Consider the following 27,737-nt stretch of genomic DNA (forward strand, 5'->3'; position numbering starts at 1 on the left):
ATGGACTGTCCAATGATGATTTTATTGGGTAAGTCTATGTGAAAACATAAACAAGAAAACCAAGATGATGCAGTTACAATATTTAAATTTTTTGTTTGTTATCCTTGTGATAATTACTTATAAAATGTGCTGCAGATGATGGCATTTTAATGAATACAATTGCTCCAATACTTCATCATAAGACAGTGAGTAGAAAATAATAATGACACAACACAATTGTAAAAATCTGACAGCCTGGACAATACAGTTTTCTCTATGCTTGGGCCAATGTAAACAATGGACTTTTCATTTCTAAATGGTTCTTCCCAGACATGCATCTATCTACATTTAATTGCTGTTTTGTGTAAATGCTGTCATTCATTGGGTTATAGCTGACGACTACTGGCAGTAAGTGTATATAAGCTGTCTTAACGCTCACAGAGCTGAATTGGTTTCACACTGTTTTAACTGTGGAACATGGTGTAAACAGTAAATGAAATTGCAGGAATATTTTTGGGCCCATTAAAGCACGGAGCACAGGGCAACAGACTTACATTAATATGTTCCTCTTGCTACATTCGCCTACATCTCACAAATGTTAAATATTATTGAAGAAAACAAGCATTGCTCTAGTATGTCGTGTGAAGCTGCAGTTAATGAGATCTAGAGCAGTTGTCCCGTCTAAACAGTTGTGATTGAGTACAAATAACATAAAATCTGGTTTTTGCAGGCAACAATAGTTCAACTAGTGTTCATGTCACACTGGGACTGTATGTATGGGAGATGCCTGGAAGAGGGACATGTTAGCGTTTATAAGTGTTGATTTTGTGAGGTTTTAGCTTGTTTTTACTATCACTGCCTCATTGTTGTACACAAAACCATATTCAAAATCACATTCTGGTTTATGTAAGGGAATGCAGCCTCGCACAAACAGTCTCTGTATGAAGCCACCACATACACTGGGAGTTAGACAGACCACAGTTTCCTGGTTGGGTTTTAGCGGCAGAGGGAAGAAGAACTTGAGCTTACACAGGTTTTGATTCAAAGCCCTGAAATCCAGTGACAACAAAATGACTACAGGCAAATATAGAGTGTATTATGGTTAGCCCAGATGTGAGATAGCGCTAAACCTGCAATTAGAATGACAGAAAATCCACCCCAAATTCTCACATTCTGCTTTGGTACAGTGTCGTCATGACAATATCTTCACTCAAAATCTTTCCACAGGCATCTGAAATTTTTAATTCTAGTTGGGGAATAGCATTTGAAGAGCTAATGTAAAACATGACCCTGCAAACAATTGACATTTGCTCCTCAGCAAATAAGAATATGCTGTACAGTACTACAGTGCCTAGTTGTATATCTTATGATGAATACAATATTAATGGGGTAATTGCCTAAATATATTAAAAGGTGCACTGTGCAACTTTTCTGGCAGAGGACCCACTGTTTCCTTAGAGATGTTGATTTTCTCTATTGCAGAAATGGTATAGTTTTCTGTGTGTAGAGTGTAGCCATGCAGAAGTCTGAGTATAGGAAATCTTCAACTAACTTCTCTCTTCTCACACTTTTCCCTCTTCTCACTAACTTATTTTCTGCTGTCCCATATCAATCCTCAACTAAGACACTGATTACTCGACTAAAGGACTACAGTTCTAGTAGTTTTGCAAAAGTCTGAAGTGTGAAGGCTGCTTTGTAAAACTGGGCCATGCCTCACACATTGTCCGTTGGCCGTGTCCATGTGTACACGTCAGATTCGCTTGTGTCCTGCAGGGGCTCTGCCTTCTCACTGCTCCTCTGCATTTCACCAATTGCCAATCAACCTGCAATGTGATGTAGCAACAGATGTGTGTAATGTTCGTCAATCCTGTTAGTGTGGAACAGCATTTAATTAGATTAGCTCTATGCTGTGCTGCATGTGTGTACAAAGAGCACTGGCAGTTTACAAGTTACTAAAAGGTAAAGGGTAATGCATTCTTTTGAGGGGAGCATGGACAAACAACTATAGCTTAAAGGTGCATTGTGTAACTTTTCCCGTGGAGGATCCGTCTAATGATTTTCTCCATGGAGACGTTATTGCTTTGTCTGGAATGTTTCACAGTATGGTATTAAACCTTTCTATCTTCATGGCGAACAAACCAGACCAAAATTACAGGTCAGATCTGTGAGGCAGCCCCGCTCACAGTCAGAATGTTGGTTTTTTTTTTTTGTGGTTTTTTTTTTGTATTTTTGAGCTATAAAACCACCTGTAATTGAATAAATGTAAGGTAGAGCTGTTTATTGTCATATTATGTAACATTCCAGACAGAGCAATGATATATGCATAGAAGCAAGCAGTTAACAGCCCCCAAACAAAAAGTTAGATAGTGCACCTTAAGTACAAGTTTGCATGTGTGTTTTAACTATTTTCCTGCCCATAACAGTTTTATTTTAGAGACTTGAAACTGTACAGAAATGTGTTCCAAAGTGGCAAATCTCAAAGCCCATACAATAATGAAATCTTCTGCATACGCTACTTGTATAAATGCAAATGATATGGATCTGTGGATTTTTCCCTGTGTGATTGATCTGACACACAGGCTTTTTATTTCTACTCTCCAGGGCTATTATTGACCCTGTTACTGCCATAAAGGCACATGAGCCAGAGAAACCAGCCAAAGTTGAGGTTGATTAATTACATTTTGGGGAATTCTTTGAAAAGAAAATTGTGTGTCACTGACGGATCACATTGGAAACCTAAATGTGGATCACTGTCCAATTTTCCTCAGTCTAAAAACAGGCTTCATATAGTGGACCTCGCCCTCCATTTTGTGAGAGCTGGAGAAAATCATTAAAATTCTATGTGACTAGTTGTGCAGTCATCCCTAAAAGTAGCAATATTAACAGCAGCATTACAGTGTAAGTAACCACTCGGCTCCCCTACTCACCTGTCGACCCTTCACGTTTTTCCTCCTGCAGGATCTCACCTCGTGCGCCTCCTGCCTGCGCGCTTCTGGGACGGGGTGTATCAGCCAATCCAAGAGCCGCAGCTGCCCAATCCACGGGCCCTCAGCCGACTGCTCAGCCAGGGGCCATCGGGGCTACCCTCCACACGAAATCAAACCGTGCTTTCCTTGTTTTTTGGTAATTACCGCCATTTTAGCAACAGACAACCTTACTATTTCGATTTGAATATGACAGGAAGAAATAATGCAAGACTTTAAGGTTAATAATCATGATACAAATAATAATGGTGATAAAAACAGTGCTAGTCTGATACCATTTAGACTATTATAGCTTTTTGCATCATATCTCATCTGTCATCGTCTATAGGCCCTGGATCCATACCACCATATAGTGCTGCTGTTGTTCATGTGCCTTTGGTTCACACAGTCTCCATATAGATGAAGGCATATTTTCATACAATGCAGATAAAATTTGTTTCAATAATACCTGTATATAGCAGGCTAAACAAAAGCTGCACTTTGCTGAGACAGCTCAAACAGAGTGAAGAATGTGAAGGGATTAACAGACATGCATGTCTAGAAAACCTAATTGCTACCTTTGCCTTGCTACAAATACAAAAGAATCCTCTACTAAAACTGAAATTAAACAGACAATGAGCAGAGTATCTTCTTATTCTGAGTAAAGGTGCAGTCTTAGACAGGTTTATTCAGACAGTTAAAAATTGACTCCTAATGTAAATATGGATTAGTTCAGAAAGCATATAGTTAAATAGACGTAATAAATAAATGTAGTTAAAAAATACCCATCATTTACTGAAGGTGACTGTGGTGGTTTTGTACACAGAACTCAGAGTGTTAGTGTAGCTACAGCTCTGCTGGGGAGCCCTGACGCAGCAGGCTCTCTGGGACAGACTTGGGCCGGGCGCTAACAGCCGCAGTGAGACATGACTGTAATGGTCCAGGCAGAGTGGTCTCACTCAGAACAGCAGCTCCTTTTGTGTCTGCCCTGCGCTCGCTCACTCCAGTTATTTTTAAACCAGTAAAACCTCCAGTGCACTAACTGCCAGGAGCACTGCACCTCTGCCGTGTGAGGCGTCTTTGTCTCACGATGCTCAATCAGCCCTCTGCCAAATGGAAGTCCGAAATAGACCGTCACATCATTGGCATTCATTTTCTCTTTGTTTATTTTTATGATAGCCATATGTATTTTAGTTATTCATTATGGGGGCCGTCCATGGCTGATGGCTTTTATTAGTGAGCTATTACAAGAGACCTGACTACAATGAAAAGAATGACTTTTGGTCTCTCTCCTTGCCAAAATCACAATGTTTGCAAGTTTGTGGAAAACATTCATCACATTTCTCTGGACAGTTTTCTCATTAGTAATATTACACCCTTAGCTGTAAACTTCTTACATATGAATGTACTGTTAGAACATTTTGTGTAAAAATACTGGAGACAAGAGCAATCCTTTGACTCCTGTGCTGGTTACTATTGTCTTTGTAGAGCTGTTGGAGAAAGTCCAAGTGTGATACACATCCTCAACATTCAATCAGTGGTCTCTGCACTGCGCCCTGCAATATAAAGGCTTTTGTTTAAATAATTTCTAAAAATGGTCAAAAGCAAATTTACTTTTGCCATTTTAATAGTAGCCAAATACATTTTATTTTATGTTTTTGCTACAAAACAGATAAAGATTCATCAATGCCAAACTATTAAAACTATTTGATCTAGATCTAATCATTAAAATTTCACATAAGCCTGCAAGCTGCATAAATCTATTCAAACATATGACTCAATCTTTCTCTCCAAAAAATGTTAATAGAAAATTGTTGTTGGGGGGACAGAGGATCAAAGTGAGGATCCAGGAGCGTCAGGGATTACTGCAAGAGCCGGATTTTTCGCTGCTGAAAATGCTTGGAAATCTGTAGAAAGGAACGAGCTGTCGTTTAAGAAAGATGACTGAAAATAGAATGTTAGGCTGGCATATGTTTAATGTCATACCATGAAACATTCAGGGTAAAGCATAAATCTCCAGGAAATAAGTAGGTGCGACTCGCCACCCAAAAGTTGCGCAGCGCAGCCTAGTAAGAGCATTCTCAGGTGGACCTGTCTGTCCATGGTTCCCCATGCACAGGAGGCCCTCCCAGATCTGAGGATCACTTTGGCGATCAATCCCCACCTACCATGCATGTGAGAACGAAATCCTAAACACTTTTGTGAGAAGAATAGCCCTTAATTTCCAGATGATAAAGTGATTCTTTTAAGGATCCTCTTAGTAACCTTAGTTAGTGGGACATTTTTGAATGTAAGAAATGCCTTTTGAAATTACTATTAAATCAATACCCATAGTAGGATTAATTATTAGAAAGTATGTCGGGTTCAGGAAATAAGATCACAGTTTTAATATTTATATGTTTATCAAATACATTATATGTGGCTATGTTAGTTAAGTATGTCATTTATGTTACACTATTTTGGAGTTGATAATGATTAATGATTTACTATTGTTTGTTGTGTGAATTAATTCTGAAATTGGTTGCTCCTTTAAGTAATAGTAATTTCATGCTATTATTCTTCGAAGAAGAAGAAAAACATAAAACCGGGTACAAAATTGCACATTATATGTAGATACATGATAGCTTCAAAGTTTGATATATATTTTATAGAGTATGAACAGTGGTAAATATCATAGGATGAACACCCAGCTAATGTTCAGTTTTAGTCAAGTTTGTGACAAGGGCTGCCATTCCTTGAAAACCTTACATGTGCTTAGGAATAACATAATATGTTGTGTTACCAAGGAATTCTTGGTGAAGGTGCCCAGTTTGTGGCACCTAACCCACTCACATTGACCAGGTAATAGTTGTATATTCATGACCTGTGAATAAGAGATACACTGATTGAATGTGGTGGGATGCAAACAATATATGTTGATGGTGCAAGATATATCTGAAAAAGTTATTCAATCAATTATCCAGAATTATGAAATCAGGCTAGTTGTTGAGTGAGATGCATGAGTCAAAAGGCATGTGACACAGTATGACACCAGCGGAGAGTATGGAATTTCCCGCTTCCTAAATGTACACCCGTAAAAAATGATTGGTTTTTTTAGTCAATGAGAAACAGCGAACTCTGACCACCATTAGAATATAATCACCAATTGATGATGTTGAATCATATCATTCATTGTCACCTCTCAATGGCAGTATTTTTGCTAAAGTCCACGCCACAGTTTCCTATTACTAAACCTATGGTTTTTGGATCATTTTGGTCCAGATATGATTGGCTTTCCAGTTTCAAGGCCTGAGCCAGTAATGACCTCGTTGTGAGGGATTTCCTTATTGTTTACCAGCACTGTGCGCAATGTTCTTTTACTAAATGTCGCCATTGTGTTGAACCTAGTGTTGATATGTTGGTTTCAATAACAGGAGAATTATTAATATGTGTTTTGTTGTTCATTAGACTAGGTCATGCACATATTGAAAAATTATGTAGAGTCCAATAGCATATGCTATCATGCTTAAGAGGTGCACTGTGTAAACTTCTGGAAGGCTTTGTGTGTGCTGAAGTTGAGACATCTGTCGGGATGGCGTTCTCGCCTTTCAAATTGTCTTTGCCTGTTTTCCTCTAGTGAATATGTTATTATTTTGTTCTGGAGAGAGATGCTGTTTCACTAGGGAGTCTGTACTGGATGTTAACGCTTGCTTCTGTTGCTGTTGAAAACTTGCGTTTACTACTAGTCATTGGCAGGCCACATAAACCAGACCAAGTTAGGGATAAGCCTGGTCAGATTGTTAAAGATTGTGGATCTAGCCAATGTAAGGGAGAGGAAAGAGAACAGGCGATTTAGAGGAGTCTCAAAGAGAAAGAGTCAACAGCAGAAAGTGGCATGTTTGTTATGTATTTGTGTGTGGAAGTCCCACTATATTGTACCAATTCGGCTGGTAAAATGCTACGGTCTGCAGACACTTCCCAACAGATGTGACTTTAATGAGTTAAGACCAAGAGGTAACAGGCTTTATAGAAGTCCACTAAAGTGTTTAATGTCATACTTCCAGGCCCTAACTAATGCATCCCAGAATATCAGGGAACAAGCATTCAAACAGTGTTGTTGTAAATAGCAAATGGACATACATGAGCTGTATGGAATCACTAAGATAAAGGTGAATTGTATCCCTTGGTATTGCCCACACTCCAATCATCCAAAAACCATAGTTACATAGTGCAGTGTTGTTCATTTATGGCACCAATTATACAACAAAAATACATAATTCCCTTTATGCATTAATAATGATTAATTTTTTAGTAGTTAACAACAGATGACAATATAAAATCTTTGAATCGTTGAGTCCTTTTAATGTCTACTGCCAATCTCTGTCATAAAGCATGTGTACAGAGTGTTAGAGTAAAATATACAAATATTTCTAATTGATAATTTATTATAAATTTTACGTGTCGACTTTCGTTAAAAATGCTTGACAATGTCTAATAATATTCTCATAATTACAAGATCGAGTAATTGTATGTTCATAGGGGAATTCCAAATTTTGAAAGAACACCACTGAATTTCTAATTATTGTATTTTTATTACAAATCATAAAAATGAAGAAAATTTTTAATAAAAAAAAGCGCAACTAAGTGAACACATATACTGATGATTATATAACTAAGAGGGAAAAAACATTGGGATTAATTACCAGTCACTTTAGTTACTGCAACAACTTGATTGATGTATGCATAGCCTCATATTGATTTAGCATGTCATGCATTCCATTTTGCATGACCAAGAAGGTTCACCAGAGAGGCCGCAAAAGACAATTCCATTGGGTAATTTAGGCCATGACAAACCTGCCGCCCCATACCCTGGGGAGCCCACCGGCAGCCCATTGTTATTGGTCTGAAAGCCCTTTTCATTGGAACATGGGTGTTCTCCCTCACTGGGCCGCAGTGAGTGGCGCCCACAGCCATTATATGGTTTCAGTGGCCTACCAACAATTATAAATGTGCTAACGCCTCTACAAAGCCTCAATACTTTTTTATCTGGGACGGGGAATTCCGAGGGAACACCAGAGTGGTCAGACGAGAGACTCTTTCAAAATGCAGGGAAGACGTTGTGGCCACATTTCAGGTAGAAGGAAAAGAAGTGACGTATTTTGAAAAGCACTCTTGGTCTCGTAATCGCAGGTCTTCACGTGGTCCGTATCACGAACTATCCCATGTGCGTATTTGTACTAAAGACCTGCTCCTAATGTTGCTAGCTGTGGAACGCGGTGTACCAAAGAGGATGCTTACCCTCCGTTCACCTATTCCAAACACTAGATTTTATGAGGTGGAGGCAACCAAAGGGTGCCATGGTCGGGTGTCGAATTTGGTAATGAGGGATCGGTCCAACGGGACCTGATGATGTGGTCACAAATTGAAGGGCTTCCCGGGTTTTAGTGAAGGTTGAGCGCACAAGTGTCATGCCTTGTTATTTAGGCAGACCAGACCTAGCCAGCAGTAACGTTAAACTCCGTTGAAATAATGTCCCAATCTACCAGACCGTACCGAGTGATAGAAAACTGTTAACACACATCAGATGACATGTATAAGAAAAGTGTAAAATAATGATTTAAATGAAAAGGCAAGTAACATAGCCACTTTGTCTGTGCTTATAAATCGGTTTTTTATATTTTACAAACCATGATAAAAAGATGAAAAACACAGATGATGATATATAACTATTTTAAATATAGTAAATTGCTAGTTTAGTCTAGGGCATTCATCATCCCGACTCAGAAGTACAAATAATCCCGTTGTTAATTCCCTAAATGAACTATCATTTGAGTTGTTAATCTTATCTTTCCAAGTGCAAATTTTATTAGCCCATAAACTATTTTATTATGTTTAAATTCTAAATAAAATTGTAGTTTCAATTATAGGACAATGGTAATCCATAATGTAATTAACGGAATAATTCTCCAGTGAATATAACATGTAGCAAAAATATACAGAAAATGCAAAGGTATTTTTCATTCTGGTGTTAGTGGGTTGTGCCTGTTTTTCCCGTCCTTTTAAGTAGTAACATGTCCATCCATTTGTAAATTTATGCCCACCGTCCTTCCCCTCAAATAATGTGTCACAGGTCTGACGTAATTGCAATACACATAACTCGAATAAAAAATGCCCTACAAAATTGTAGAACAGCCTATTAAAAATTTAATGTGTTGAGTTTGTTTGTCGCAATAAAACGTCCATTGGAATTACTTGAAGCCCCAGATAGTCAACTTTACAAAAACTAAATACTACTATGCCCAGTTGGTTAGTAATGCACTAGGTCTCCCAGTTATGCCAGTGTGGAGAGAACTTAGCGGCAAAACAAACCAAACTAAAATGTTCACTGAAATCTGGAGTTTGATGCAAGTCAAACAAGGTACTCGAGGCAAAGCCTGGGTTTAAGCCCCGTTGCTGGTGACTTCCAAGGAAAACAGTAATTCTGGCCTCTCTTTCTATAATGTGCTAGGTTGGGTGGACACTTTATTCCTCCTGTGTGGAACGTATTTGGGATTCTATTAATTTGTCACTTACGGCTCAAATTGGCTTGAGCAGTAACTGTATAAATTTACCATGCTCTTTTCATTTTGCAAACTTCATATGTAGGTTTTCATTATTTAACAATTGTGAATTGTACAATCAACATGAGCAAAAAGCTTATATGGCATAAGCACCTTACATTCTTTAGCATCAAGAAGTGCTTTGGCGATAGCAATTATACCACCAACTTGTACTATTTCACTTGACAAGAATGTTACCATTCTACCGCTTATTTTCTGCCTACTCACTGAATTACCAGAACTTCATTGGCAAAACTAGTATGACCCACTAAATGATGAGTGTGTAGTCTTTCGCATTACACGTGGCATAGTTTGTTTTGTTTTCGACTGACTTTAAGTCTGGACTAAGTTTAACCGGACGAGGAACAAGGCCACAAGGGTTGCTCAGTGTGTTATCGCACCACAGGCCATGACAGGCTTCTATACCTGCTTCTTATCCAGATAGACACCACAGGTCGGTCAAATGATATGAAGATAGATAAAAGGGTGCCAGTTGGTATGGCGCTAGATAATGGTGGAAACACCACTCTAAACAGTGCCAAACAAACCCTGACATTGGACTAACCTGCCCAATAAATCAATTTTAGTTATCACCACCTCTCCAACATTTCATGATATTCCTCTTCATGTATTAGAGCAACGTACCAAACTGGATAGACCTTAGCCTGTCAAAATTGCAGAAGTACGAAATATCTTGGAGGGTAACTTAGACACTCGGCCCAGTGAAACCACCGAGTCAGGCATGTTGTAAACCGTAAAATTATGTGAGTAAATGCGCTGTCAATAGTACGAGCTGAGTTATTAACTACGAATAGTGCTTTGTCAGCAAAAGATCTTCAGAGTCCTTGTTAGTTGATGAGTTCAGAAAAAGCAAACTCTTCTCAAATTGTGAATAATAATAACTGATCTATGTTAGACTCCAGAGCAATCAAGAAGGAATTGGTTGATATAAGCCTCTGCAAAGATAATTTTGATGGTCAGATATATTATTAGCATGATATGTCAGTATGACCTATCGATTATAGATATTTATAGTAAAACCCACCAAAGCATTATGTAATTAAAATTTACTTACAAATTCACCCACAGCAATTTTTGAATCAAAAATACTTGTTGAGAGCAGGTTTACTTCATGTTTTGTTTACTAATTGCCACAACATCTGAAGTGTTTTTACCTCATAAAATTATAGTAGCTTCTTATGTATGAGGATCATAACTAAATTTAACCCATTATATAACCTAGAGAAGCCATGCTACCAAGGACTACAGGCTGAAAAAATGCCCAAAACTATAGAAGGTATTCAGCTCCATAGTGCTAGATTATTAAAGGGTCCTCTTAATAGCCACCTCCTTTCTGAACTTAAAAAGCCTATGCTGCCACCTCTAATACTTCAGGCCTAATCGCTTAATGATATATTGTGTTACATAATAGTTGCGCTTTTGGTCTCCTTATAATGATAATTTTTATTGCAAAAAACTAAATGGATAAATAGAACCTGAAATAATTGTGATTGTAAAATCCAATACCAAGATACTATCTCCGCCTACTCAGTTCCATGAAATGGTTTTATCGAAAGGAGAAGGGGCCCTTTGTCCAACAGCTGACCCATATTCGAATAATACCCTAATAATTTTTAATACCAAAAAAAATAGAATCTCCCAGTTATAAAAGGTAAAAACCTCCTTGTGCCCGAGTTGTTCATTAGCCTACAGCTATGCATTAGTTCATTTCGATAATGTTGGTATCATCCACCCAGAATTTCCAAAAATAAAAAAAAGTAATTGTACTAGCTGGGGCCATAGTCAAACCGGCCTGGTGTTTCCTAACCATACTTGCCATGAGGAATTGAGAACATGCGATCTACCGCCCCTGACATCCTTTAGTCTTGCTATGCCTTTGAACTTTGTAGTTCCTCACCAAATGTAGGCCTCCAGGGCAGCTTATATGCTCATAGAGGGGACAATGCTGTGGATGGCTATTGAGGCCTGGCTTTTTAAACCTCCTTTTACAATCCCCTGTGTGAAAAAAAACTTCTCACCATCACCAATAGAGAGTCTAAGTTTAGGATTTAGAGCCTGTATTCAGACACTGCCTTTTGTACTTTGGGGGAGTTGTACATGACCCCTCCTGCTTGTGCCTGTCTGCTCTGCTGCAGCTTTTCTACACATTTTACCACCTTATACCCCATAAGATGTGTTGTAACTTCACTGGCACCTGTTGTTGTTATTCACAAAACTACTCTAATTTATTACTGAATTTTTAAAACAACAGGAAACACATATGCTTGGCATTGGCTGACAAGTTCGGTCATGACTTTAGTAAGGAACCTTATATTTGAGTAGTAGGGAGGCGTCAGCCTTATATATAAACAGCTTTACTCTAACACAAATGTGTATTTTTTATGGCACGGAAGGTACTTAAAGCATGAAGACATGCCAAAAGGGAAGGGTTGATGAGCTAATTATGGGCATGGCTTCACAGATTTCAGAGAGAGAAGACAATATTATAGTTGAAGATCTCATTGAGCAGACCAGCCGGTACTTTAAGGGGGTGTGGTTGCCAGTCGTCATATTATTATTTTCTTAAATGTGCCCTCTATAACTTTTGCTGAGGTAACAGAGGCCCTTCAGATGGCCCGGAAAAAGCAATTTGGTGTGTCCTCCTCCAAGTGGAGTATCACACCTGCTGCTCTGCTTGAGCCGCATGTGCCCAAAAAAAAAAAAAGCTGGCTGGAAGGCAAGATATATAAGTTTTGGTAGTGTGCTCACATACAGTATTGTTTCCCCAAATGGCATCCACTTGCGAATTAGCTGGTAACAATTTAGAAGATCGCTAACATTCATGACCTCATGTTGGCACAATGACAGCAAATTATATTGGTGTGTAATGTCAGTAGTGTCCATTACTTTTTTACGAACTGATAACTAACTTCTGATCTTTTAAATCTTTTCCTTTGACTTCCCCAATTTTACCAGTTCCACGTGCCCTAGTGAAAAAGATTTACATGCCATCGGAAACCCAGGTGTGAAAACCGCATGAAAATGAACTTTTGTTAATTATGTGTTTTATGCGATTTAGTTTCTTTAGACTCTATTCTCCATAATCAATCTTTAAAGATGTTATAATAACTAGAATTTGCACGCACTAAATTTCTATTTCCGTGTTCTTTAAGTATTCTTCATATTTTGTCTATATCTTTACGGTTTCTGAGAGAGGGTACTCCATTAGTTAGTGAATGCACTGCCAAAATTGCCTAACAGCAGCTTCGTTAACCACTTTAAAAAAAAATGACGAATTCAAACACCAAACAAACAACTCGACAACTATCGATCTCAAAAAAAAAAACAACAACTTTTATTTTTTGGCATATTTTCTTAGACCTCAGAGGAATGTAGCTCGCAACATGACTTTATATAAACAGGGTCTATGCAATAGCTAAGGAACTCTACTTTTGATTGTTGGCCTATCTTGGATTTGCCCACTTACACAGAGGTCAGAAAGGCTTTTGATCTGCCACATTTAAAAACCATTGAAGATATAAATCCAGAGCTCAACCGCACCAACCCACAGGTAAATATTGTTTTAATATATAATATTTTGTATAAACTCTATATGCCAGTCACTGTTTGTAGTAGAATTTATAATGATCAATTTGATATGCTTCAGTTCTGCTTTAAATATAGAATTTCATAGTTTCAACCTGGTATATGCCCAGTTTTGTCTACAATTTAGTCTGGATTTTTTACTCCTAATGTCAACCATGTTTAGTCCAAATTAAGTCTAGGTTTACTTTGAATCAAGATAATTGAAAAAAAAGAAGTTGTATTTAACTGTGTATGTATCTAACGTGTTTTGTGTTTATTCCACAGTTACTAAAAGACATTGCTGAGCTTTATAATGAAGATATTTCAAAACTCGAGCTTTTTGTTGGAGGGTTGCTGGAGTCTGTAAACGGTCCTGGTCCAGTTTTCTCTGCCATAATTCTCGACCAGTTTGAACGAATCCGAAATGGAGACCGCTTCTGGTTTGAAAATAAACAAAATGGGTAAAACCAAATACTGTATTTGAATAGGATTTGGGCTTCCATTTTTATTCTTAAATATTTTCTGATGGTTTGAAGAAAAGTGATTTGACAAACAGTAGATCATGGCTTACTTGGTGTTTTGTTGATGCTCCAAGTTTAGTCATAAGTAAGTTTAATTAAGTTTATTCAGGATTAAGTTTTAGTTTTGATTTTTATCTTTAGAACTGGTTTATCTCCTGCGCAAATTTGCTTCTGTCCTGGTTTTATTATTTCCTTCTGGTTGTAATAATAATGGATGTAATGGATTATATTTATTCCACTGTCATCATTCTATAATTACAGAATATTTGTTTTTTCCAGTTTGTTTACAGATGAAGAGATTCAGATCATCCGCAACACAACATTTCATGATGTCATTATTGCAGTCACAAGCGCTGGCTCCACAGATATACAAGAAAATGTGTTTTTCTGGACAAATGGTACAAATAACGAATTGAACTGAAAGGATTTTCTGTATCAATAACACACTACCTTTCAAATATGTGTTGTCCTCAGGTGACCCTTGTCCTCAGCCTACACAGCTAACTGATTCAGCACTCCAGCCCTGCACTAATGCTACCAAACTTAATTACTTTGATGGAGGCAAAGCAGGGTTTATAATATTTATCATTGTGCTTATTCTCTTTCCTTTTGGTAGGCATTATTCTAATATCAATCTAATCATACTGTAATTTGTTTGTGTGTGAAAATATTAACTCTTGAATTCCTTTACAGTTAGTTTGCTTGTTGCGTGGTTGGTGGCAATAATGAAGAAAAACAAATATAATAAGCTTCAGAGAGGAAGAACTTCTGTTAATAGGACAGATGAGCCCACAGTTGGAATCCCAGGTATTTTTTACATTTGCCTACATCTACACAAGTTTGTCTATTAACGGACTAGAGCCAGAGAGACAGTAATCTTATAATTCTCGACAAACATTTGGGCATGTATTGATCTTCAAGATAAAATGTATACAGTATTAATTCAATTCAATTATATGAATAAAAACAGATGAGTTTTGTGAAGTACTGGAATGTAAAGAAATACAGCATACAGCAAAATGGATTTACTTGCTGAAATTGACAAAATGATTATTGGTGGGTATAAATAGAAATAAATAAACATTTGTCAACGGTGAGGGATGTCTGATGTTCACAACTGCCAGTACAGTGTTCAAAAATGAGAAAAACAAACTACATAATTTTAAACTAAAGATGTATTATTTTCACATGTTTTGTTGAATTGTAGGAATGTGAACATGTGTTCTGTTGTTTTTAAAGCTTTTGAGTGGCAAGGCAATAAGAAACATCTCCATCCCGTCAGTGTGGAGTTTGACGAAAAGAGTCGAGTTCATGTTTTTGACAAGGCCGGAGCCACTCTCCGGACACTGTATGTGGGAAACCAGGACTGTCCAGATATCATTTTATCCAGTGACTGTCAGCGGAAAGCCCTGCTTCTCAAAGTGCCCAAGGAGTATGATCTGGTGAGCTTGTATAGCTGTTTTTTCCCAAAGTAGCACAGTCTAATTTAAGAGCACTTCCCCATGTCCCACTTATAACACCTTGCTTTTTTCTCGATACGCAGGTGCTATTTTTTGATGATGAGAATATGCGCTCCTCATTTGTCAACAATCTATGCCCAGAATCTCTTGAGGGCGCAGACATTGGGCAGAAGGTGATGATGAGAGAAATGAGAGAGAGAGACCTGCTAAAAGAAGCTTTGACCAAAGAGCAACGGGAGCGAATAGTGGAAACATTCATAAGACAGGCTTTCTCCAAGGTAAACTCTTCCTCTTACGGTTGACCTCATCATTGGTCGGTGCGCCAGTACAAGGCTTAGGTTCAACCACAAAGTGTCGTCAAACGTGTTTTTTGGTTTTTAGATCTGATCCTTGTCCAGAAAAACTAATTGTTGTCCCTTTTGGTGATCTCATCTGTGGTGGGCTTTAGTCACACACTGACATTAGTAATGCCACTTCACCAATATCACTCTCTCTATCTCTATCTTTCTGCTTTTTCGCTTTTCTTTTGTTTTCCTCCAATGTTTTCTTCCAGTTCAAATTGATATTGTGGACAAGACTATTTGCTTATTTTGTTCCTGTAACAAAATGCAAAAGTATAGTACTTAAGTACAAATTTTAAGTATTTAAAATTTTAAAGCGGATACTTTTTGATACTGTTTGAAGGATTATTTTATAGCAAGTTCATATTGACATCCTCTTTCCTAATGGTTTTGAGTCCCGAGAGCATAGTGATGTAAATTCATGAAAAAAATTAAGAAATGAATTCGGTCGCTTATGCTGATTAAACATTAGCACAATTAGTTATCAAGATCAAACTGAATCTCTAATTGTCCTCATACTATGTGAAATACTTTTTACTCAAAGTACATTTTGCTTAAGTAGAAATGTGTATGTGATGGCCTACTTTTACTTCAGTATCTTTTTTGCTCCTGTATCTGTACTTTTAAATAAGCTAAAAATTTTAGTACTTCTCCCACCATCGCCTTGTCCAACCCAGTCACTCTATGAGCTTGTTGTCAAACTGTGATTAAACTTGACCTACGTTTTGAACAGTGAATTGATTTCCTCCACAGTGACTTCATGTGTGGTGTACATTAACCACATTGACATCAGTGATACCCGTAAATCCACCTCAACAACAATGACTGTGTATGTGTGCAGGTTTTGGAGATAGACCGGAGTGAGGCTGGAGACATGAGTGGTGTGTCTCATCAAAAGGCCAAAGAGGTGCTGCAGTGTGAGCTCACCGCCTCAGAGTTTGCAGAAGCCCTCGGCCTCAAACCAGACTCCCTGTTTGTGGAGTCCATGTTCACATTAGCCGATAAAGATGGGAATGGTTACCTCTCTTTTCAGGAGTTTCTTGATGTCATTGTTATTTTTATGAAAGGTAAATATTAAACCTAAAAGCATATATTTTATATTTACATCATACCCAAGTGTCATGAAATGTACAGTGCTTTTCTATTACATATTATAGTATATTTCATAACACTATCTTAAACTGGGTATATACTAACTATAGTTTACGCAATCATTTACTTTTGGCAGGTTCCTCCGAGGAAAAATCCAAGCTAATGTTTGCCATGAATGACATTGATAGAAATGGTTACTTATCAAAGGACGAGTTTGTCAGGATGCTAAGGTTAGTTTAGTCACCGTAGTTTATCCCTTATGCTTCAGCTCTGCTTAATTTGATCATCAGCTTTTTTTTATGTTCAGATCCTTTTTTGAAATCTCTAATGGGGCTTTGTCTAAGACCCAGGCTGATGATGGCATTAAAGCTCTGATGCAGGCAGGAGGATTTGAAAACAAGGAGAAAATCACATGGCAGGACTTCCACTTCCTTCTACAAGACCATGAGAAGGAGCTGCAGTTTGCCCAGATTAATGTTAAAGGTCTGACCCAAGTTTGTTTTAAATGGAAATCCTTTTAGCTAAGACACTAAAGTCACAAGTGGTGATCAAGATCATCTCTTAATTCCCTCACATTCTCTTGAGAATTCACCCGTGCCTCTTTTTCTGTTAAAGTCACCTGTCTTTTATGTTCCTCCTTCTCTTTCCTCCATGTTATTTTCACCCAAAATGTGGTAGAAATATGCTAATGATTATGGGTCTGTCGTTGGAGCAGGGATGGAGAAACAAGGCAGAAAACGCTTCAGCCGAGACCAAAGAGTGTCCTTCATTTGCCCTGCCGATAGGTACGTAATGTATTAGTAGTAGTAGTAATAGTATTAGTAGCAGTAGCAACACAAATCACATTCATTATGTTTGGCTTTAAGGTAAAATCATATACCTTTTGTTTTTCAGCAGTCCAAAGTCAGAGGGATCAGAATTACGAAGGAGAAAACTGTATGTTGTTAATCATGGGAATCTATTAATAGGCACTTTGTATACAGACACACAGCACATAATTGTAAATGTATTTATTTTTATTTTAGGCTTCATGTTAAAACTCCAAACGTTTATGTGAAACCAAAGCGTGAGCAGTACATAAAGAACCCGGCCCAACAGAAGGTGCAGCAGTTCAAACGCTTCATTGAAAACTACAGACGCCATATTGTCTGCTTCCTGTTTGTGTACGGCATTACAGCTGGGGTGACTATAGAGAGATGTTACTGTGAGTAGCAATTATTTGTTAATACTATTTTTATTAGTCATTTTGAGGTTTCTTTTTTTTTTTTATATAAGACAAATAATTCAATGGTTATGTGGTCCAGTTTGGTTATGTAGATACAGAAAAGATGACACCATTGAATTATGTCTCAGTATCACATTTAAAATATACACATATATTTTTATTTTATTTGCATCTGGGAATATAAATAAACTATATAAATATGACAAAAACTTAAAGGTGCACTGTGTAACTTGCATGCATTGTTTATTGCATACTATAGAACATACATGCCAAAACAATAACCCCCCCCCTCCATTGCAGGAATCAAAAATTGCATATATTAATTTGCCTGTCAATAATCTAACGATACATAGACTATGGGATCCGTGCTGAAGCTACAGGAATGCCTGAAGTGTCTGCAGTAGGGGTCATTGTGGCTCGTGGTTCGGCAGCTGCTATCTCCTTCCTGTTTCCATACATGCTTCTCACCGTGTGCCGAAACCTCATCACCATGTGCAGAGAAACCTTCCTCAACCGCTACATCCCATTCGACGCCGCTATTGATTTTCACCGATTTATGGCAATGACTGCTATTGTCCTGTCAGGTCAGTAATAACAGTAGTATTAATTGTGTTACCACTGTGAGAGTCCAAGGACACTGTAAAGCAACATTTCACCACAACAATTCCCACAAGGAAATAGAATAAGATAATAACATATTAATATAATGTAGAAATCTAAGCACATTTAACATTATATTGTTGTACCCTCATGAGCTTCTTCACCACAGAATTACTTTTACTTGATTTGTATACACATTATCATGTATTAAATGTGAAAATCAAATGTAAGGGTGTCCAGAAGTATATAAGGTAGAACTTGAAACATGAAAATGTAAAAACTATTCAGTGAAGCAGGCTTCAGTCTGTACAGTGGGGGGCAGTAATGTTGTATATTTTCTTACAGTTGTCCACACTCTGGGACATATTATCAATATCTACGTGTTCTCCGTCAGTAATCTCAGCATCCTGTCCTGTCTTTTCCCAAGAGTCTTCAACAACAATGGGTATGTTAAAAAATTGATATAACTGTAGTAAATTCAAAACAAGTCATAGTCAAACACAACAAATTTTAGCTACTTTTAAGGGATTAGAGATAAGAATAGAAATTATATGCAAATTCTAACAATACTAAATCAATAACTAAACGTATGGATTGGCCATATTGTATTATTTCATGCAAGATATTACTAACAGTCCTGTCATGATAAATACTATATTGACTTATCGTTCAATACATAATTGATGGACAGTCATTTTTGGGGGTCAGTATTTATCGTGTGTAAAATAACCACAAATTTCCCAGTAGTGCAAATAACAGTTTATTTGCAAATTTGTGGTTATTTTTTGGATATACCATAAGATTTAAGCCTTAAAAAGTTGAATTAATAACTTCTATGATTTATTACAGATGCAAACTAACTACTATAGCGTTTAATTCTGCTATTTATTTATTGCAGCTCAAAATGTTTTAACAATATTGTAGTTCTTATGGCATAAATTTGTTTCAATATTAACATTTATTGCCTATCAGCCTTCAGCAATATTTCGCACTTCAAAATTTGTTATTGTGACAGAACCATTTTAACAAATTTATGTGTTAAAGTTTTGGTAGCTTAATTATATTGTAATGTCACCCAAATCGTCCTTTCTGTTCTTCTGTTCTTTTTTCTTTTTTTAATTACCATTTTTCTTGTAGGTCAGAACTTCCTCCCAAATGGTCATGGTGGTTTTTTGAAACAGTTCCAGGTAAAATGCAGTCATTTCAGGTCCCTTAGTCTATCGGGTCTTTTGCCACAATACTTTCATATTTGGATAGATGGATGATGTTGTAATTTCTCTTACTGTTGTTTCTTTCAAGGAATAACTGGTATTCTACTCCTCATTGTATTTTCAATCATGTATGTCTTTGCCTCACACTACTTTCGACGCATCAGTTTTCGTGGATTTTGGATTACGCATTATCTTTATGTTATTGTGTACATTCTGGTAAGTTTGCTGTTTATTACGAAACATATTCTATTACAAATCCTCAAAAGGATTTATAATTGTGTTGTTTTCGTTTCATGTTACAGACAGTGGTTCATGGCAGTTTTGCTTTGCTCCAAGAGCCACGATTCCACATCTTCCTGATCCCCCCTGCGCTGCTGTTTTTGCTGGACAAACTCATCAGTCTGAACAGGAAGAAAGTGGAGATTCCAGTAATTAGAGCTGAGCTACTGCCCTCAGGTAAAACCAAACATAACTTGTGGTTTATATTATGGTATCTTTGTAATGTTAAGTGTGCCCTATGTAACTTTTTTGGTGGAGGGTTCGTCGCTTACTTTGTCTCGATGCTGCTGCTGTGTTGCTTACAAGGCTCCACAATATGGCATTAAACATTAGTGCTGTCATGCGATTAAAAAAATTGATAGATTAATTAATTATGATCTGTAATTAATTAATCTAATTAATCTCTAATTTTAATCTCATCTAAAAATTGCTGAGAAAAGCCTTCAATTTGAGGTATTTTCATTTAAATTCATTATTACATTATTGTGGCAGATCAAAAGACTGATATAGAACAAAAAAAAGTGACTTTATAAAGTCATTTATTGTTTAACAAATCTCTCCAAATTGTCTGTTGAGCCCAAGTCTCCATGAATAAGAAACTGTTTGCTGTAAAGCAGCAAAGACTAGGAAATCTGAACATAATAACTTTTGTCTACTTAAAGACAATAAAAAGTCCAGTCTTTCCTTAACCATATTAAAAATATTATTGATAGAGAAATGCTTTATATATGAGATCACTGGTTTTAGTCCTTGTTTTAGTCCTGGTTTAGACCTGCTTTAGTCCTACTTTAGTCTTAGTTTAGTCCTGGAATGGATTAATCCTGGTTTTAGTCCTGGTGTTAGTTCTGGTTTAGTCCTGGTTTAGTCCTGGTTTAGACCTGGTTTTAGTTCTGGTTTAGTCCTGGTTTAGACCTGGTTTAGTCCTGGTTTTAGTTCTGGTTTTAGTTCTGGTTTAGTCTGGTTTTAGTCCTGGTTTAGACCTGGTTTAGTCTGGTTTAGACCTGGTTTTAGTTCTGGTTTAGTCCTGGTTTAGACCTGGTTTTAGTTCTGGTTTAGACCTGGTTTAGTTCTGGTTTAGACCTGGTTTTAGTTCTGGTTTTAGTTCTGGTTTAGTTCTGGTTTAGTCCTGGTTTAGTCCTGGACTGGATTAGTCCTGGTTTTAGTCTTGGTGTTAGTTCTGGTTTAGAGGCGCACAGGAGGAAGCGCGGTTTACGCAGCGTAGAGAGAAAACACGATCCACACGCGGCTCACGGGAGCACGTCGGTGTCCGCGCAGTGTCTACGGAAGGAAACGTGGTCCGCGCGTTCTCAGGTTAATGACGATGATGAAGGTGTGTGTTTGTGTTTGTGTGTGTTTGTTTGTGTGTGTTTGTGTGTGTTTGTGTGCGTGTCCCCTCATGTGGCAGGTCACTATAGGACAGTAGTGCAGACATCATGAGTCTATGAAGGTTGTTTTCACCAGTGACATTTAAGTTGTAGGCGATATTATATTTGTTATTTTCTTTTATATTGTACGTCGGGAGAATAATTTCCAAGACACGAATGTGTTTTTACCTGTGCACTGCTGCCTCTGTTCTACTGGCTCTTCCACCTTGTCCATTGTGCCTGACGCCGCCAACGTTACTATAACGTTTACATCGCTCTTACTGCGCGCGTTTTGTGTGGGTTTCCGGCAATGAGTGGAATTACCGAAATAAAAAAATGTATAAATGTGTTTTTGTGTGTGTGTGTTGTTGCCCCAGCAACGCATAAAAACAGATTTTATAATAAAGCAACTCGCATACAGAAACAGTAAAGTTAGAGATTAAAAATGAGATTAACGCGATTAAAAAACATAACGCGCTAAATATGACTGTAATTAATTAATCGCAATTAACGCGATAATTTGACACCCCTATTAAACATATCTACTTTCAAAGAGAAAGTTTGTTTTTCACTGTATTTTGAGCAGAAACACAACTGACTAAACGGAAAATAGACACTTGTACTCCCATACTTTGGAGGATTACAGGTAAAGCCAAAATATCTCCATAGAGTCAAGTCCACCAGAAAAGTTACGTAGTGCTTTAAAATGTCATCTTTCCTCACAGTATTACTGTATTGTGTCACTAAACAACTGCTCTTAAAGGTGCATTGTGTTTCATTTTCTGTTGGAGGATCTGTCAAATGCTTTTCTTCATGGAGATGTTATTACTTTGTCTGTCTTCATGGAGACTAAATCACAGGTCAAGTCTGTGGAGAGGCAACTGTCAGAATGCCTGCTTTTCTATGTATTTTTGAGTTATACAATCACCTGCAATTTAATAAATGTAAAGTATGTTATGTTTAATGTCATACTGTGGAAAGTTCCAAGCAGAGCAGTGACACATCCACAAAAATAAGCAGATCCCCAACTAAAAAGTTGCATAATGCACCTTTGTTCCTGTTAAAGTATTTGTTCTGCCCTTTAACAGTTTAACAGGTCCATTAATACTACACAACTAGTAGTGAGTGTCACAGCTAAACTCTTTTTTTGGCCGCCCCTCCATCAGGTGTGACACATCTAGAGTTCAAAAAGCCACAGGGCTTTGTGTACCGCTCGGGCCAGTGGGTCCGTGTGGCCTGCCTGATGCTGGGCACAGATGAGTACCACCCCTTCACTCTGACGTCAGCCCCCCACGAGGAAACCCTGAGCCTGCACATCCGCGCTGTAGGGCCATGGACCAGTCGCCTTCGGGAGATCTACACCGAGGAGAGCCTGCTGGAATTTGGAGCCTATCCAAAGGTGTGTGATATCTACATCTGTAAAAGTAATAAGTAATCATTGCATTAGTATTAAATATAATGGCTTTTTTCAAACTTTTTTTCATGCATAAGTTTTATGTAATTCTCAGCTTTACCTGGATGGACCGTTTGGTGAAGGCCATCAGGAGTGGGTGGACTTTGAGGTGTCTGTTCTGGTCGGAGGAGGAATTGGAGTCACACCATTTGCTTCAATCCTCAAAGACCTTGTTTTCAAGTCCTCCATCAAGTCCAAGTTTCTGTGTAAAAAGGTACAGATGACCACACGAGGGAATATTAAGGGACAAACATGGGGAGGGTTACCAAAGTTTATATTTAAAGTTCATATACCGTTTCTGATGGAGGGTCTGCCACCTTCTTGTCCCCATGAAGATGTTATTGCTCTCCCTGTAATGTTCTGCACTATAGCGACAAGCAGGTGATGCCATCATACAGGTCAGATCTGTGAATAGTAGAATCTGCTAAGATGTAAGAATGCATAAAGCATTTCAGGATATTTTCAAATAAATTATGTATAATGCAAGGACTGTACTGTTAGTCCAGGAGGAGGAAAACAGAGACTTTACTAGAACCAATCGAAGGAGGTAATATATTTTGAATTTAGAGGAGAGACGTTTACACTTTATAAGGCTATGACTTTATTATGAGTATTTGATGTAGTTCACTTTGTTAGGTAATAATTCAGCCTGATGCATTGTCCCAGGTGTACTTTATCTGGGTGACCCGTACTCAGCGTCAGTTTGAGTGGGTGTCGGACATCATAAGAGAGGTGGAGGAGCTGGACACTCAGGAGCTGGTCTCCGTGCACACGTACATCACTCAAGTGGCAGAGAAGTTTGACCTTCGCACAACCATGCTGGTGAGAAAAGAATGTGTTTAGTCAAGGCTGAAGCATACATGTAAAATAACATTTACAGTGAATATTAATGGAGATATATTATAGTATATACAGTAATTTTTTTTCTCAGCCCTTCTGAAAAGCCTTCCTCAGCTATAAATAGTACTACAAATAGTCTAGAGGAATTGGATATTGATCAAACCAAACTATAAAATAATGCTCATATTTATAAATAAATTCATAAATATAAATACCTTGTGTCTGTACCTTTGGACAATATTTGTGAAAATATGTGCCAGTATAAAAGCTGTTAATAGGAGTCTGATCCTAGCGCTGTTGAATTATAAAGATACATTGAGTATATGAAGATGGAACCACTCAAAGTAAACTTTTCTAACACAGTTATGACAGTTGATTCATTCTCTTTATTTTGGATTACAGTGTGCATTTCCCAATTTAAAAGGTGATACTGAATAATTATTAATTTCAATATATTAACTGAAGTAACTGCATAGCCTATTAAAAATCATAGTTTTTGAAAGGGGATTGTGTACTTCATCTATCAAAAATGCCAATATAGTTACCTCTTACAAATTAGCATGTGACCCAGTCCATAAGGATAATCCAGTGTACAAATACAAATCTTGTCTGTTGTCTATTGATGAATAATACCTCCTTGTGTGTGATGTGGGGCAGTATGTGTGTGAGCGGCACTTTCAGAAGGTGTGGAACCGCAGCCTGTTCACGGGCCTGCGCTCCGTCACCCACTTTGGACGACCTCCTTTTGTGTCCTTCTTCAGCTCCCTGCAGGAAGTTCACCCTGAGGTCAGCTCTTCATCCATCTTCATCAGCCTCAGCCCTCTGCACTCCTCCCTCTCTCTCTCTTTCTCTCACACACACACACATACACACTTACAGTATACAGGACAATACTGCTGCTAGTGCTAATTAACTGTGCTAACAAACAGTAGACCAATCATGCGGCTGCCGTTGTTTTTAAAATGAACAGAGATGCTGATTGAGGAGAGGTGCCAGTATCTCTATAATTGATAACATCGTATTTTCAATAATAATTAAAAAACAGATCTTTGAGAGATATGGTCCATTATCCAACCACATCAACTAAGCATAAATGAACAAATCTGGATTTTCACAAAAACTAAAAAAGGTGGTGACACTATATAATCCTATAAAATCAGTATATTATATTTTATATTGTGTGAGGTTCAGCAACTGTGGAATTTCTATTTGGGTATTTCTGACCAAAAATATGAATAAGAGACACTGGCCACTGGCTTCATTCATTGATAGACATCTCACTATACAACCTGATCCTAACCCATTAACTTTTCCAAAACTATTCTTCTGTACTGCTCTTAGTGAATGAACTGTGGTTTTGCTGTAGGTGGCAAAGATCGGCGTGTTCAGCTGTGGACCTCCAGGACTGACCAAAAACGTGGAAAAAGCCTGTCAGCAAATGAATAAAAGAGACCAAGCCCACTTTGTACATCACTATGAGAACTTTTAATTCATTACCACCATACAAGCACAATTACATGTATTTTTTTTGCTAATAATTAATTAATACATTATTAATTACCATCATTATTAAAATCATACACTATTTATTTGACACTGTCTTTGGTATATTGTACTTGCTTAAAATTAAATTCATAATTCAACACCTTTGGTCTTCAGTATAATATGAATGTTAATTTTAACACCGAAAATATTTAGATATTTTCATATTTATTCTAATGACTCATCTACCTAGTATTTTGGTTCCTGATTGTGTATGCAGAGTAGTACTTTAGTTTCAATAAAATTTCACCTCTCCAATTAATGTATGACCTCTCTGCTTGTGCTTCTTAGCCCATTTAATCTGTTCGAACACTGTTCTTGAGCCTAAAGGCAGAGTTTTATGTACAGTACCGTGAAGCAGAAATCCTGCTGATGCCATTTGAACAGGACTCTCCATCACTAATGATGTCAGAGGCTGCTTTTCTTTCAATAACAGCCCTGAACAAAAAGTTTTACCACCAATATGCAGTCATAAATGCAATAGTCATAAAAACAATATTTTGTATGTAGAGAAAGTTTATGAGTAAAACACGTTTATTAAAGGTTATTTTATTTAGCAGTATATAGGTCTTCAATCCACCTGCTTAGCTGTTTTGTTATTGGTGGTTTTCAGAATCTATAATGTGATGCTATGGTTTAAGTTATGACTATGCTTAGACAGGATGTTGAACATATATGGAGATATGACTAAAATATTATATATGCCACTCATATTATAAATAATGATCTATATTATATTAACTTATGTTTAACTTATTTATTTTGTTAGTTTTTCATTTAAAAAAAAATCATGATTACGACCATGACGTTGCAATTGCTACCTTATTGGTGACCTTTGACCCACTGAACCGCTCTGAGGACTTCTGTTTACCAAAAATCGATGATCGAAAGAGGAAGACCACCAAGTAAATAGAAATCTGTTAAGTTTATAAACTATTCAAGCTAAAACTGCAGTGCACAAATTACCCTGGGTTGTGTTTACGCTTTGATTAGACGTGCGGTCAGATGTGCGCTTTGCTAACAAATGATAACTACGATCCCATCTCAACAGCTAGTAAATAATTGTTGGCGCATGTGTAATTAATATTAGCTTGAAACAGCGCCCCCTTTTGCTCCAATCCCGATCATAATCATCTTTGTGCCCTGTGTGCTCACCATGTGCTCAGAGGTCACACCTGTCCGTGCTCCATTACTTCTTTATAGACTCCACCACAGTACATTAAGTTCCCCTTTAAATGCCCTTGTTGGCTCCTATTATATGTTAATGTTTCTCCTTAGCGCGGTGCTGACAGATACACACACCAGGTCACTGCCAGCAGCAAAATTGTTTAAATCAGTGGACCTTTCTTTCCATGAAAATACCTTGCTCAAAAGCACAATGTCTTATTTACATTATACTAGTACTAGTAGTTTATTGCCTTAAAAATGTGATTACGATAAAAGATGTTGGCTCAACGCTACATGACTTGAAGATACAGTATAGTTTGCTGGTTTAAAAAAAGGAAGCCACTAGCAACTGAGCCTGGGTTGCCAGTGCCTTAATCTGAATTTAGAGAACCTAGACTACAGACCCAGAATTCCCTCCCTGAGCTGCAGAGGCTGCACTAGCACTGATTCATGATTGGCTGCAGGTGCCGCAGTAGTGAGGATTCAGATCAGATGCTTTTGGGGCTCAAACCAACTGGATTTGAGCACTGAGACTGGACAAATAAGAGAGTGGATAATTGATTTGAGAACCAGAAACACCAAATTATAGCAAAAACAACTTGGCCATTTTGTCCATAAAAAACAAAAATGACAAAAATGACATACCTTTATGGTGACATACTTGTGTAGTACTGAACCATTTCACTCTTAATAAGACTTTGAGGCACCTATAGCCAAGAGCCAGCTCAAAATCGCATATTTTAAATTTGACATACAAAAACATACTAACTTTATATTGTTAATAAATGTTGTCTTGTTTGCTTTTCTGCACATAGGATGCTGAGAATGTTTATTAGATTGATCTGGTATGCAAGTAAACACTAAACCATTTCCAGGTAATTTTAGTTAAAAAATATAATGTTGATTGATAATTTAGATAAAACAAATGACACTATAGGGTTTCATAGTGTAAAATATGTCTGGTTTTTCTGCGCGGTGGAACCGTTTGCATTGGTGCTCTTAAGAGTCTGCTAATCTTCTTAGTCTCATAAGTACCCTGCTCCAAACCCGCCACTGTCCAGATTGCCTCTTCCTGCCCCAGTTAAGCGTCTCAACAGACAAACAACAACAAAGCCAGACTCGAGGAAAGAAAATGTGGCATGGTGCCTCCTGCGGCCCGCTAAAATATGCACCTAGCTTCATTTGGGACCAGCGTTGACCGAGCGTTGGAAGAAGTTCTCGTGGGCGTCCTCAACGGCAAAATGTTTGGCAGTGGAAGTAAGAAGTGGTTTGTGAAGAAGCAAAGGAGACAGCAGCACTTGTGTGGAAAACGACCCTACTCTAGAAAGAAGAAAAGATGGGCTGTGAAGATCTTGAAACAAAACCGGCAGAAGATTTTAAACGAACTGGATGTAAACACCGTCCTGCCATATCTAGTCTATGAGAAGGTCTTTTCTTTAGGGGAATATAAGGAGATACTGTCTCAGGACACCAGACAAAAGAGGACAGAGATGTTCCTGGATTGCCTGTCCGCGAAAGGTCCTGCTGCGTTCTGCTC

At 37.7% G+C, this 27,737-nt stretch overlaps 1 protein-coding gene across 1 annotated transcript; it reads left to right on the forward strand.

Moving 5' to 3' along the window:
- Window positions 1-24,984, forward strand: duox (dual oxidase). Its single transcript, XM_055155871.1, has 27 exons — window positions 1-28; window positions 2,938-3,120; window positions 5,729-5,783; window positions 11,945-12,071; window positions 12,957-13,091; window positions 13,391-13,566; window positions 13,906-14,024; window positions 14,101-14,238; window positions 14,320-14,433; window positions 14,866-15,068; window positions 15,170-15,364; window positions 16,269-16,494; window positions 16,656-16,749; window positions 16,827-17,002; window positions 17,235-17,304; window positions 17,414-17,455; window positions 17,545-17,723; window positions 18,098-18,328; window positions 18,690-18,789; window positions 19,482-19,531; window positions 19,644-19,771; window positions 19,858-20,011; window positions 22,365-22,597; window positions 22,707-22,865; window positions 23,318-23,473; window positions 24,149-24,277; window positions 24,858-24,984. The coding sequence occupies exons 1-27, from the start codon at window positions 1-3 to the stop codon at window positions 24,978-24,980; spliced, it is 3,723 nt and encodes a 1,240-aa protein (XP_055011846.1). The 3' UTR covers window positions 24,981-24,984.
- The last annotated feature ends 2,753 nt before the right edge of the window (window positions 24,985-27,737 follow it).

Source organism: Boleophthalmus pectinirostris, unplaced genomic scaffold, assembly GCF_026225935.1.
Source record: "Boleophthalmus pectinirostris isolate CB_2022bp ecotype Guang Dong unplaced genomic scaffold, ASM2622593v1 HiC_scaffold_2, whole genome shotgun sequence".
Taxonomy (NCBI): domain Eukaryota; kingdom Metazoa; phylum Chordata; class Actinopteri; order Gobiiformes; family Gobiidae; genus Boleophthalmus; species Boleophthalmus pectinirostris.